The sequence below is a fragment of the Pyrgilauda ruficollis genome, unplaced genomic scaffold, assembly GCF_017590135.1.
Source record: "Pyrgilauda ruficollis isolate IOZ18807 unplaced genomic scaffold, ASM1759013v1 scaffold16, whole genome shotgun sequence".
NCBI lineage: Eukaryota > Metazoa > Chordata > Aves > Passeriformes > Passeridae > Pyrgilauda > Pyrgilauda ruficollis.
The window spans coordinates 6,166,232-6,180,508 of record NW_024514764.1 but is presented as its reverse complement, the minus strand read 5'-3'; the positions used below and the strand labels follow the sequence as shown (position 1 = coordinate 6,180,508).

The 14,277-nt window shown below is 39.8% G+C and overlaps 1 protein-coding gene across 1 annotated transcript; it reads left to right on the top strand.

Annotated features, from left to right (window-relative positions):
* The first annotated feature begins 199 nt into the window (after window positions 1–199).
* Window positions 200–8,175, top strand: LOC121350816 (acyl-coenzyme A synthetase ACSM4, mitochondrial-like). The gene is made up of 13 exons (XM_041462507.1): window positions 200–438; window positions 895–1,105; window positions 1,503–1,710; window positions 1,827–1,970; window positions 2,213–2,369; window positions 2,992–3,071; window positions 3,794–3,917; window positions 4,434–4,514; window positions 4,626–4,727; window positions 5,085–5,212; window positions 5,904–6,003; window positions 6,829–6,948; window positions 7,773–8,175. The coding sequence occupies exons 1-13, from the start codon at window positions 238–240 to the stop codon at window positions 7,857–7,859; spliced, it is 1,743 nt and encodes a 580-aa protein (XP_041318441.1). The 5' UTR covers window positions 200–237; the 3' UTR covers window positions 7,860–8,175.
* The last annotated feature ends 6,102 nt before the right edge of the window (window positions 8,176–14,277 follow it).

Sequence of the window (14,277 nt, the reverse complement as noted above, 5' to 3'; positions counted from 1 at the left end):
TTCTTCTTAATGCTTCTCTTCATCATGATGAATTTGTGATGTACTTAAATGGTTAAAGTTGAGGCAAAAGAAGACCCAAAATGCTTTAGGTTAAGGTGCAAATTACACACAATTAACAATGGTGTAAATGATTACAAGAAAAAAGTTACCCCACAGAAAGAGTTCTGCTGCTCGTTCACAGCAACAATTCTGCAATTTTCTTATATAGTGTACAGCATCTAGACACAGTCTTCTGCCATGAAGCTGCTGTTGAAGTTACAGAAACTAAAACTCTTGTGGACTCTGAAACCTCCTAATAGGACTTTCCATGGACATCCCAGGCTGCTTTCCTCTGATGTATATTCCCAGTATGAGTCCATCAGACAGGGCAAACAGGAAATACCAAAGTACTTTAACTTTGCAAGTGATGTACTGGACAAATGGTCTGAGATTGAAAAGGTAGGTGATCTTCTGTTGTGCCAATGAACTACTTTAATTTTAAATTCCATTTGGAATAAGCTGGGTTTTTTTCTTTATAAAAACAATCAGTTGTCAAAACCAAATTTGCATTAGGAAATTATAAAAAAGTTCATTCTTTCTTGCTTTATGTATTGTTATTTTGTAGGAGCATTAATGCACAGTAAAAGGCTTAAACTGAAATAGGATCCAGACTAGGACTTGGGTCTGGAGACAATTAGGCTGGTAAACATTTCAGGTCCAGAAAAGGAGAATCTATTGGGAATACCAGGGCTTGATGAATAGTAAATCTTGATCCTTTAAGGACAAGAACAAAAAATAGCTTATATGCTAGCTGTCAAATTCTCAGATCTTCCATAATTTACAGATGTCTGTGCATTATTATTTCATGGTCTTTCAGAAGAAAATCTTTTATGTTTAAATTCCTATGTTTTGTAGGCTGGAAAGAGACCATCAAACCCTGCTTTCTGGTGGATAAATGGAGAAGGAGAAGAAGTGAAGTGGAGCTTTGAGGAGCTGGGGTTCCTGTCTCGGAAAGTGGCCAATGTACTGACTAAAGAATGTGGACTGCAGAAGGGAGACAGGCTTATCCTGATCCTACCACGAATTCCAGAATGGTGGCTGGTCAAGGTGGCTTGTATGCGAGCAGGTCAGTGAGGTCAAATGGTCACTGCAAATCAGTTGAGAGGATCAAGAATGGATATGGTTTATCGAGGAAAAATAGTGTAATAATCCAGTGAGTGGACTGGCTGCCAGGCAGTCCTAAAGGGTTTTCACTAGGGGCCATAGGAAACGTAGCTCATGCAGTGGGCAAGAAGATGCCAGAAGGCATGGAGGGACCATGGAAGTCACCAGGCAGGTCCACATTTCATTCCTGACAGGAGAGCACAGGCGTCTGCATTAATCTAATCTAACTGTTTGGCTGGGGAACACCAGGGCAAATCCATATCAGAGATCAGTTTGGAAATATTTAGTAGCTTAGGTTCTTAGAAAAGAATCAGACATAGAAAAAATGCCAACACAAACTAACTTTATCTCTCCTCCAGGAATTGTCATAATCCCAGGAACATCCCAATTATCAGCCAAAGATATACTGTACCGACTCCAGGCATCAAAGGCTACATGCATCATTACCACTGACAGACTGGCTCCTGCAGTGGACTCGGTGGCATCCCAGTGCCAGCACCTGAAAACCAAGCTAATGGTGTCCAAAGGCAGCAGGGAGGGATGGCTGAACTTTACTGAGCTGTACCAGTGAGTATGACTGAGTGCCACTGCAGTCACGAGGACAAAGCAGAACCTGTTCCCACAAGCACTCATTTATATCAATTACAACCATTGAAGTTATAATGACATTCTCCTTTTTACAGAAACCAATCTGCTGACCATTCCTGCATCAAAACAAGGATTCAAGACCCACTGATTATCTTCTTTACGAGTGGAACTACAGGTTCTCCAAAGATGACTCAACATTCCCAGGGTAGTCTTGGTTTCAGACCCCTTTTAAGTGAAAGGTATGAAAGAGTTAAGCCTGGTTGAACATAAGGTAATTGAAGCTGCATGGTAGAGCTATTGTAAAAAATTTACTGAATAAGAAATACCAGTGTACCTCCCCAGCCTTTCTCCCTTTGAAATCAGAGTAAAAACCCCATCAAATGGCTAGGTACTAGGATCACCCCAGAGTCTTCTCCCGGTTAATATCTCTTACCCTCTTTCTGGGTATATTTCATAATCCCTTTTTTTTTTTCCCTGTCAGGTACTGGTTGGATTTGACTCCCTCTAACATGATATGGAACACTGCAGACACAGGATGGATACTAACTTCAATAGCATCTTTTTTTGATCCTTGGGTTTTCGGATCATGCGTCTTTATACATAACCTACCACAGACTGACTCAGAAGTTATCCTAAACGTAAGGGAAAAACTCATGGAAATGTAATCATCTGCAGAAAGCATGCCAAAACCAATTCTTGACAGCATCCACAGATTTCGTGGAGGTTGTGTTTATAGCAGTTTGAGATATTGTATTTGTTGTGTAAAGCCCTACTTTCATTTTTTATGTATACAGAAGGGAACAAACATGCAATCCATTCATACATTTTGCTCATAGCTGGTGAGTATGTGAACAAAAATCATCCAAAAGCAGCATTAAATGCCTGCCATTCATTCTAGTGACTGTGGAAATAGTATCAGTGGGTATTAATGCAGAAATGAAGAGTTTCTGTGCCCACACCAACCAAGATGAAAATGAACACCTCCCTATGATGTAGATAGAGGAGGAACTATTCTGGCCATGCCCTAAACTGTGGGGTCCTGGTGTCAGGTAGATGTGTTAGCATGGGATTTTTGTAATCAAATCTACAGTCTCTGCATATTGCACCAACTGCAGGAGGGTTCCTCACCCAACAGAGGTGTGGTGCTTTTACATAGGGGGCAAATGTACTTCTCCTGTCTGTGTCACCTATTTACTGTACATTCCAAAGGCAGTTTTTTGTCTGAGCTTCACATGTTCTTCTTCTTGTTTAACCCTCTAGACTCTCTGCAGATTCCCAATTGACACCCTGGTTGGTGCCCCAACATTGTTCCGCATGCTGGTGCAAAATGATCTGTCCAAGTACGTAAAAAAATTATTTAGTAATGTTTAATTTACCCTAACTGAACTTAGTCATCTCCTATATTTAACTGCTCGACCCAAAATAGGGTAATAATTTGGTTTAAAATATCCTTTATGAGAAGACCAGCATGCAAAATTTGAATTTTGCTGAGGTTTTTGATAGAGAAACTTGATGTTTTCCGTCAGAAATGTGAGACTTATGCTACTTGTGAGTATGAAACTGAGAGTCTGTTAAATACTTTGTCATAATTTTTGTCTACCACATTAATTGTCCAGACTTTGGGAAAGACTTCATCCTAGAAAGTGCACATCAGCATAACTGTGAGGAAATTATTTGTTGTGGCAGTTGTACCTCCTCCCTATTCCAGTTCTCACTGCCTGTCGTTGTTCCTTCCTTCCCTCTTGAGCTTTCTCGCTTGGCCTGTTGCAGAGGGTCAGCAATCAGGGCCCTGGCTCAGCAGATAAGTATTTGGTTATTTATAATCCCAGCTGACTTCAGCAAAAATTTTATTTTTCACATGTTGAACTCTTACTGCTACTTATGTAGAGTGTTGAGCACAGTGATATCCTTGTTGTGTCCGGAGCAGAAGGATCAGGGCCCCTCTGATTTCCCCATTTCGTGGCACTAACTCTCCCAGTAAACAGCTCTCCCATGGTGTTCACCTTTGTGTGCTCCCTCTAGATTTAAGTATTGCCTTTCTTGTTTTCAACTCCCTGTGAAGATACAAATTCATGAGCCTGAAGTACTGCATGAGTGGAGGGGAACCACTCAACCCAGAAGTCATGGAGCAGTGGAAGAACCAGACTGGGCTGGACATCCAGGAAGTATATGGCCAGACTGAATTGGTACATCTGTAGGGACAATAGCCTATTATATCCCTGGAATTTCTTTTTGCTGTAAGGTTTGTTTTGTAAGAACACAGTCTGTTTCCTCCACATTTCTGAGAATGTTTCAGTAATTCCCTTCCCTGGTAACCTCTGAAATAACTCCCTCTCATGGCTCTCCTCAGAAGAACAGAACCTGCCAGAAACATGAGGGTTTGGGAGGGAATGTGCTGTAATATTTCCACAAGTGTCCTTAAGCTAATTCCAAGTAACAGTGTCAGTCAAGAGGGCAGAGTTGGAATCTAAGGGAAGAAGACTGGTTGTCAGAGGACATGAATTTTTCACAGAGAATGGAACAGGATTCTTTCAGGGAGTTTTATGATTTTGCTTATCCCTACCATACAGCACTGATATACAAGATCCTATGAATCTTAATTCCTTACTTTAGAATTAGTCTAGAAACTACATTTAATGAACTAAGTGTGAATGTAGAAATTTTCTTTTGAAAAGCTTTGGTTTAATTTTGATTTTTTACAGGGAGTAATCTGCTCTGTTCATAAAGGAATGAAGATTAAACCTGGATCAATGGGGAAAGCAGTTCCCCTTTATGATGTTCAGGTTCGTTGACTGCTCTTTAGATTCTGTCATGGGGGATTTTTTGTTTGGTTGGATTTGTGTTTGGAGTTTGTTTTTGCATTGGACTAAAATAAGAACTGTTTTTCATCCTAGATCATAGACAAAAATGCCAATATCCTGCCTCCAGGACAACAGGGGGAAATTGCTGTCAGAAGCAAACCTATAAGGCCACTTGGTTTTTTCTCTGAATATTTAGTAAGAACTTTATTTTATTCCTCGTCACCACTACCAATCTCCCCAAAAGCTCTCCATTTGCATAATGGTCCTAAAGACTGGACATTTTCCACCATTTTATTATTTATTACTGGAGTAATTTGTTTATTTGAATTGGAGGGTGTTAAAAAAGGAAAGAAAATAATTTAGGATCAAGTCAAATTTTTTCTTAAAAAATAAGCATTATTTAAAACCTGTTTTATTGTATCTTATAGCAATATCAGTACATCCTTTACTGAAAAATTAAGTTCCAGTGCATTTGATATTATGTGTGTTATAACATAATGAAAAGCTAATACATGCTCAAAATCTAAACTACTGCTTGTAAACCACTTTAAGGATAACCCTAAGAAAACTGCAGAAAGTGAACGTGGGGATTTTTACGTCACTGGAGACAGAGGGACTATGGATGAAGAGGGATATTTCCAGTTTATTGGCAGAGATGATGACATCATAATTTCTTCAGGGTTAGTCTGCACACACCCATTCCAAACCTGCCATTGTATGTTGTCACATCTTGTGTTGTATATTCTTACATGTGAGCTTCTGGAATCATAATCCTGCGACAGGAATGAATTGACATCTTGATTTTGGAATCCTTGCTGTTATTATTAGCTTTTCACAGACCTGCAGTATCATCTCTGTGATGATACTGGATCCTTTTCCCCTGCAACATCTTGTGTGTTTCAGCAAAGGATGAAGACTTCAGTTGGCAAAGGAGGGATGTTTATCTGGTTTATTATTTTACTAAAATTGAAGGAACCTCTATTGGATTCAAACAGCTTTTGAAACAATTTTTAACATGTTGAAAGGAAAGAACTTGATATTGTACAATGTGACTCCATAACCTGGCACAGGCTGCTGCTGCTGCAGACCCCAGCTACAGGGTGGGATGGAGCTCCAGCCTAAGAGCCCCAAGGAGAGAGGACAGATGGAGAAGTATCCACAACCCCAGCAATCCTCTGCCACAATGACCACCATGAAATGCTACTTTTAACCCAGCCAACTGTCCCATTTTGCCTAAAACTTTTATAGCTGGTTATTGATTTGTTCTGGCTTTGGTTTTTTTCTTCAACATGAAAATTTACAAACTTTTGGTACTGTTTTTTCCAGACAAAAAACGAGAGCCAAACATAATTTTTATTTTTCCTTACCTAGGTATCGCATCGGGCCATTTGAAGTAGAGAGTGCCCTCATAGAGCACCCAGCTGTGGTAGAAACAGCTGTTGTCAGCAGCCCAGACCCCCTCAGAGGAGAGGTAAAGGTGCTGAATGGAGGGGGGAAGGCAATGCATTTGTCCAAATACATAATGATATCAAGGAATTTCTACTTATTGAAAAACTGACAGCTCTAAGGCAATGTCATCTTAGAATCATGGAATTGTTTAGGTTGGAAAATACCTCTGAGATCATTGAGTCCAGCTATGAACCCAGCATTATCAGGTCTACAAATACACCATGTCCCTAAGCACCACATCTACTTCCATCATGGATAATCCTAGTGGGGCTGACAAGCAAATCCCTTCCCATTTACATGCCTTTGCTCTTCTGAGTTTCTTTTCATCCCAAGGTCTTCTCAGTGGAGAACACTACTGTGATGTTTACTTTGCCCTTATTTTTTAGCATTTGTCTGTACACTTAAATTTATGACCCTTGGTGCTGCCAAAGTTCTACTGCACTTGCCCAAGAATTAGACATGGGCTGCAGGTGTGGTAAATGCACAGTCCTGTGCCAGGATAACACAGGATTACTGTTCTCAGTGTGAACTTCAGAGAGAAATAAAATGTTCCTTACCCTCAGAGAGAACTCCACAGAGACACATTTTATTGCCCCTTCCTCTCGGCTGCTGCTGAGAATAAAGGGAAAAGGCTCTTATTTGTAATGAGGGCACACAAACTGTCCTTTAAACTTTCCTTTCTGCACATACACATGCAGAAGCTGGGCACAATCATTTCTTATCCTGTGCTGGTTTCTCTGTTCCTTATGACTCTTGTGACTCTGAGCAGCACTGCTCACTGGTAACTGCGCATCAGCCCTTAAAAAACAGATTGTATCAGATCACTTTTGTTAATTTTACCTTACAGGTTGTGAAAGCATTTGTGGTTCTATCCCCAACATTTTCATCCACTGACCTGAAGAGCTTAATTCGTGACTTGCAGGACCATGTCAAGAAAACTACTGCTCCATATAAATACCCTAGAAAGGTAAATATTTATGAGGAGAAACTTTAAAACAGGGCACCCTTCCCTAAATCTCAGGAGAATTACCATTTAGATTTTCATGATTCACTTGAAAGCGACAGCAGTAAAGATTAATCTAGACCACTGGCTCCAGAAGATCTTTCCTAAATAACATTAGTTTAGATTGTTTTTCATGAATTTGTGTAAACTACTTGTTCAAACTTCTCAAAATTGTCTAGGTTTTGTATATCCCAGTTAGATCTCCATGTTCTAAGTCATACTCACAATCATAATTCTCCATTTTGTGTTTGACCTTCAAACAAGCACTTGCCCATGCCTTTAAGGTAGCGTATGACTGAATCTAAAGAAATTTTTTCTATTGATCATTACAACTAATAAACAGACACAAGCCCAAGAGGATTCACTTGGTGTTTCATAGTAATCCAAGCACCACAGGAAAAGAGCTACTGCAGTGCCTTAGCCAACTTGAGCAGAACTCGCAGCACTAAGAACCATTAAAGACTTTGGGGCTGTAACATCCTTTTCTTTCTTCTTTTTGTCATTCATCTCTGACCTCTGATACCATTCAGGCATCCATTGCCCTTCTGCTGTGAGTTACTGTACTCAGTTTGGTCAGCTGAGAGGCAGCTGTGCAGATGTTTGGCCATCTAGGCAGCCACAGGGATGGTCTCACACGTGGCACAATGTGCTTTCTGGTTTGGCTTGGATTTGAGGCAAGCAGCTCTTACTGATGGGAACCCTCTCAGTTTTCCACATATGCTTGGAGAGTCTTGGAAAACCAACTCTGTAGAACATGCTGTATTGCTTTCTCTCTTTATTTTATCTAGATGGAATTTGTCAAAGAGCTGCCAAAGACAGTGACTGGGAAGATCAAGAGGAATGAATTAAGAGACAAAGAGTGGGGACGGATATAGCTTTGTTTGGAATTTAACAGAACTTCTTCCATTCCATTAGCACTATATACATTTCACTACTATAACTGCCATCATTCTGATTTCGTTATGTTAAGTGTCTGAGCATCAAAAAACTACAGGTAACATCAAGATGTGATATTTGTGCCTGCTTGCAGAGTTTCCAATGTCAATACCTGACTGAATTGTATTATTCTGGGTTAAAAATAAAATTTTCAATAGACAACTTCAATAGCCTTTCCCTTTGAGACCTCCTCACCATCCCTCTTGCAGCCCAGCTTCCATTTGATGTTATTCTTGAGAGACAATAAAAAAATATGATGCCCACATTTGAAAAGGTACTTTATGTCATATATATTTTGATTCACTATTTCCTGAGAGTTTACCCTGACATCCAAAGTTTATGGAAAGGACATGGAGACTGGTGTGGTCACTATATAGGTTCCAAAAATGCAACATTATGAAGAAGTTGGAAAAGAACGTATTTTTTGGTGCCACTGGATAGTGGCAGTAAAAGTCCTAAAAATGCATTGTTACAGATGGGGGATTAGCAGTTTTATTGGATAGGTTCAAAATCCACATTTTTGGTGGTAGGATGAGAACCATGTGTAGGTATCCTTTCTTTTGAAAGTGTCTTGTCTCTTCCAAACACTAGCCAGGAGTGGAATTCTCAATGCAAGGCTGGAAGTATTCTGAAATAGATATGAACATAAGATCCCATCTTTTGCTTTAAAAACCCCTCTGAGATAAATGAAATTGGAATTGACATTATGTTCATTATGTGAGAAATAATCCTTTAATAAATGATGCTGTTATGCATAATGAGAAATTAGTAAGTTGTAGAAATTCATAGTATGTGCTTAATGTTGCACATATATATGGTGTATATAAATATATGTTTTTTGTATGCATTTGGCACATAAAATTGCTATGTTTGCATTAGTAAGAAAGTTAATATTTAGTTTTATGTCTTGAAATGCTTACTACATTTCCAGAATGGGTTTGGAACTTGATCCTTCAGATTTTCTGGATTGTGATTTTTGTGACTGCATGAGTTATTTTAGCCAGTCCATTGACCAGGAGCATTTTATAAGTGATCTACAACTTCATCTCCTTTCCCACAATACCAAAAGTTGGAATTAAGCTTTAATGAAAAACAGAGCAGCCTTTAGATGAGTTTGGGTTTAGTTATTCAAAAGGACTTCAGATTATTGGTATAAAACCAACTCCTCTGCTAATACTTGATCTAAGTCTAAATAGTCATCCTGTAAGAATAAAAAACTAACACAATTTATAAATAAAATGTACGTAAGCTTATCTGTTAGAAAAGGGTTTGTTATTGAAAAGATCAGGGTAGAATCTAAACGATCAGAGAAGGGGTCATTCCCCTTGTTTGGCCATCACACTCAAGTGTTAAAGATTCAGAACTCACCATCACAGTCTGAGCTTCCATCGGCTGTGGCAGAGCAACAGAGCTCAGCAACTCTAATTTGTTAATGGGTTCCTTGGCAGTCCTTAAAATCCAAAATAAAGTTGTCTTCAAACACAATCTCACAGGCTTCTAGTGAGTGTAAAAAATTAAATCCCCCATGGGAGCAAGTAGTTTGTTTAATGTGATTCTACCAGAAGAAAAGTGAACAAAATAAGGTTGTGCTCAAACCTGGCTGTAGCAGAGTTTTAAACTTCCCTTCCTTTTTCCTGTATTACAGCTTTGTTCTGAGAGACTAATTTTTCTCTCCTTCAGTCAGTCAGAACAGAAGGAAAACATGTTTGATATTTTCAATGTAATGTTGTATTTTAAATGTAATCCATTTTTGTACAGAATAATAAGAAATTGGATTAGATCTTTAAGTGCAATCGAAAAAAGGTTGAAAATGTGATCTGCTCACAATTTCAGCATCTGATTCTATTTAAGGGCATTCAGATTTCAAATGTGAGTACTTTTTGGAAAACTAATCCACTTTGAAGTGATCAGATTTTTAATGTAATACATTTATTCTATGTAAGTAATAAAATGTTTAATATAATTATGAACTTTGAAAGTAATTGATTGTAAAGCAAATTTTAATCCTACAACATGCAACATGTTTCTAGGTTTTTGGTATTGGTCTCTGCTGGGCTTTAAACAGACCTGCCTAGACCCTGAGCCCTGGTGGTGGCACAAATTGCTCATTCCAGCAGGGAAGGGCTTGTTCAGGAGCTTTCCTCTCTGCTGCAGCACAGCCTGCTCAGTCTGCACATGGGGTCAGACAGACTTTCCAATGTGTTCTTGCAGTTTTGCAATGATAACCTGAACCTGACCAGGAAAAAAGGAAGAAACAAACTGATGAATCAAAACATTTCTGTTTGATGTGTGGGCAGGAGCCTTTGCTCTGTCACACTGCCCAGGGTTCCAAGCAAACACACAAAGCCCCTCAGTGCTACCAAGGTTGTGCTCAGTTTCAGGGCTGTGTGATTGTCCTGCACTACTGACTTGAGGAGTTACTGAGTCAACCAATTGATATTCCTTGCTTCTCTAAAACAGAACTTACTTATTTTGTTGGGCGCTGGGAGTGATGTGCTGTCTGCCAGCTAAATCCTAAAAAGAGCCAAACTTTTAAATTTGCAGGCTTGCCACAGAAAAGGAGAACAGTTTGTAATGAAACTGCTAAGTTGTGTTGTTTTTTCTCTGTCCAGACGAGTTGGGGTTTGTTCAATAACTACCACAGATGATCTCTGGGAACATTCAGGGGAAGAAACTGAGAAACACAGAGTGGTGCTCTTTGCTGCTGAGCTCCTCACCAGAACATGCTCATCCTGGACTTTTGTGTATTCCGTTTTGTGTATTCCATCCTGTTTCCTTCAGTCTTAAGAGAACAGCCTTCTGAATAAGGGTGAAAGAGCATTGCTGTTCTGCTGCTCTGAAATATTTCTAAAGCAATATATTCTCTATAACTTTAAATACATGGGAGAAAATGTTTTTGAAAATAGTGATAGAAGAGGGAAAAATGGACTAGTCCTTGTTTTTTGTATCTGCAGTGCTTTGACTGAAAGCCACAATATATGTAACTCTGTGCCAAATATTATTTTGTGAGAATGTTTTTTAATATTGTTGGTGATCAGAATTCCAGATCTAGCCAGTACTGGGTTACACAGAGTTTCAGGATTAAATATAATCAAGGATTTCCTGGGCTCACAGTTCAAACTGTGAGATATTTCCATAACAGTCAAGCCGACAGTCAATGGGAACAGCAGAGGTTTAGATCAGCCCTGCTAGGTCACATCTCACATTTCTTGTTACCTCTCTGTAACCCGTGCACTTCACACCATGCTGCTACAGCACTTGATTCAGAAGATATAAGCAGTAGCTGAACTCTATGGGAAAGGCTGTATTGAGCATAAAAACACCAATGAACCAGAAAAACAAAACAAATCAAAAAAACACCAACAAAAAAACCACCCAAAAAAAACCACCAAAAAACCAAACCCAAACAACAAAGCCCGAGGTTATTTATCTCACATTTTCCTGGTTCTGCTGTAAACCCACTATGCACTACCCATAAAGATATCTGCTGGCAGCAGGAGCCTGGGCAAACAGCAAATGTGCTGTGTAGTTAAACTGTTCACAAGACCTTCCAGGACAACTCATTGTTATCAACTGGCTGATAAACACAGGTCCCAGGTTTGTGCCAGGAGGGTTCTGCAGGTGGATCTCACCTCCTTCACACCCTCAAGCTCTGAAATGGATATTCCTTTGCTTTCCAGCCACAAAGCTCATTATTGTCTGAGGTCAAAAACAGAAAACAAATGCACAAAATGCTGTGTCCATTACATTAATCTTAATGGCTCTGAACGTGCACTACTGTAACCCGAGGATAGTTGAGACTTTTATTTCTTTAGGAGCAGAAATGGAAAAGGAGATGAAAATAAATGGAGCTCGAATCTCTGAGTGGTGGCAGCTGAGCATGGTTTGTATTCAAAAAGGTGAATTGTGTAATTCCTAGTGGTCTGAAGATTGTTTATTACCTTCTATGCCAGAAGTTAATTCATTTAACAATTATATTTCTTATTTGACTTCCTTGCTTGATTTGACAATCAAAGGGGGGACTGGGATGGTCTCTAACAACTGTAATTTCCTTCATCAATGTAATTACCTTCATCATTTTTCTTTCACTTTCTGTGGCTTGGATTAAATCAGTTTAACTGTGACAGACTCAAAGCTGCCAGTGTTTTCTGCCTCAAAGTTATGCATCCTACTTTTACTGTGCCTTCAGCAAAGGAGCTATTTTGTACTTCAAGTCTGCACATCTCTATTCAAGTTCAGATGTGTGAGACTTATTTTACCACCTTCTCGTTTCTGGATTGACTGGTGCTGGTAGTCAACAAATCAGGAAAAGCTGTGAAGTGATCAGGACTGAAAGGGAAAAATACTTAAAACATTTCCAATTTTATTTTACTTTCAGGTGTTATCATCATCCCAGGGACAACACAACTGACAGTACCTGACATCTGCCATGGATTGCTGGCTTCCACGGCCAGGTGTGTTATTACAATCCATGCTCTTGCTCCTGTGCTGGACTCGGTTGCATCCAAGTGCCAGTCTCTGAAAACAAAGCTGATTGTGTCTGAAAGCAGCAGGGCTGAGTGGCTGAACTTCAGCCATTTGCTCAAGTAAGTGCCTTCTACCTAAACCCTGTTAAAGTTATCTCCAGTGGAAATTTCCTCATGTTTGAACACCCTTGTACACTTGTATCTCATTAATGAATGAAATACCTCTAAGGGGGTAGGAGAAGAGGCAATTTAGTCTCTTTTTTATATACAGAAGCAATATTAAGGAATAGCCAAACTTTATTATAAAATAAGTAGCCTTATGATGTCTAGATTTGTTGTATAAGACCATAAAACACAGAAAAGTGGGCAGGAATGACCTCTATTGACAGCTGTGGCATATTTACTCTCTAAAAGACAAATATTCTATGCAAAGTATTCCATATTCCTTAAACTTGATGATAATGATGAACAGCTTTTCACTATAAAAGGCTAAAAAGGATACTGTAAAATGAATTTAATGTCTTTAGGAATCCTCTAGACAGATCACTGCCAGCCTACCTAGCTGGCAGGATAACTGCCCTGACTTCCCTGCTGCCCATGGCCTGGGCTGCCTCAGCTGAGTGCTGAGCTGGCCAGGAGGCTCTGGGAATTTGGAGGGGGAGCTCCTGGGCAGCAGCAGGCAGCAGGCAGCCCCAGGACACGGCTGGGCTGGGGAGGCAGACTGCCCACACACAGCCTTGCAGGAGCGGGCAGTGCTTGCACGCCAAGCCAACAAACAGCAGTCCTGGCAGAGCATTTTTTTTGTACATGCCACGCCACAGTTTGATCCAAGGTAAGTCTTAAATGTAAGAACACCATGCCCACAATGAACAGTTACTCGTATTTCATGTTGTTTTCCAGGCAGGCCACAAAACTAAGCCTGTTTGTTAGGTTTACAGGATTAGCTGTTTTAAGATGGCATAACCACAGGGTGATTGCTCTTTGAATAGGAATATAATACAGGAAGGATTTTGCAGCATGGTTCTTTTGGTCACAGGATATTACCAGCTGCTTCCAATCAGTGGGAGTTACTGGCGTTACTTAAAGCTCTCCCCTACTGTATTTCAGTACTGAAATGATAAATGAACTGAGTTACATGTAAATTCATATTTTTATTACACAGCTGTAACCCTCAAGAAAGGCAAGTCAGCACTGGAAAACACTGAGGCTGTGAAAGTGGCTTGTTCTTAAAAGAAATTATCTTCAAGTTTCTCATGCCAATCTAAGTTTTAATCTAGCACAAGGGGAAAAGTGAATCTCAGGGCCAGGGTTTCATACCAAGGGATGATCCTTGAGCTTCAAGTCAGCATCAGGACAAATTAAGTACACCACATTCCACCATCAATGTATCAGCCCTTCAGCTGATATTTGGCACTGTAACATCTTTCCTCAGCACTGACAGTGACAGCAATTATTTGGTTTTCATGTAAGGGAGATCATAATAATGTCTTATGGCTTGTCCATGAAGGTTTGAAGCACCATCTGACCATGGGGGAACCACTGAGCCCAAAAGTGATGGCACAGCAGAAAAGCCAGGGAATTAATGTCTAAACAATGAATGTTCAGTAAGAGCAAACTGTGAAAAATCAGAAGTAAACTGTAAGTCCTGTAGGCAGACAGGTCAGCGAGAGAGAGGAGGAAAGAAAACAAAAAATCCCAGTAATTACCCTGAGTTTTGTTCTTGGAAGTTAAGCAGGCTGTCATGAATCATGATTACCAACATCAGCCAGCAATAAACATTCACAGCTGGCCTGTGTCTGGTGTCAGATGGTTCTTTCCTTTGTGTGACTCAGACATTGATGGTTTTAATCCACACACAAAAATCTTGAAAAATTTAAACAAAACACCACAG

Bases quoted from the DNA above. Each gene is read 5' to 3' on its own strand.
- LOC121350816 (XM_041462507.1), top strand. From the start codon at position 238: ATGAAGCTGCTGTTGAAGTTACAGAAACTAAAACTCTTGTGGACTCTG. The intron at 1,106-1,502 runs GTCAGTGAGGTC...TCTCTCCTCCAG, and splicing joins GGTGGCTTGTATGCGAGCAG to GAATTGTCATAATCCCAGGA. The intron at 6,949-7,772 runs GTAAATATTTAT...TATTTTATCTAG, and splicing joins CATATAAATACCCTAGAAAG to ATGGAATTTGTCAAAGAGCT.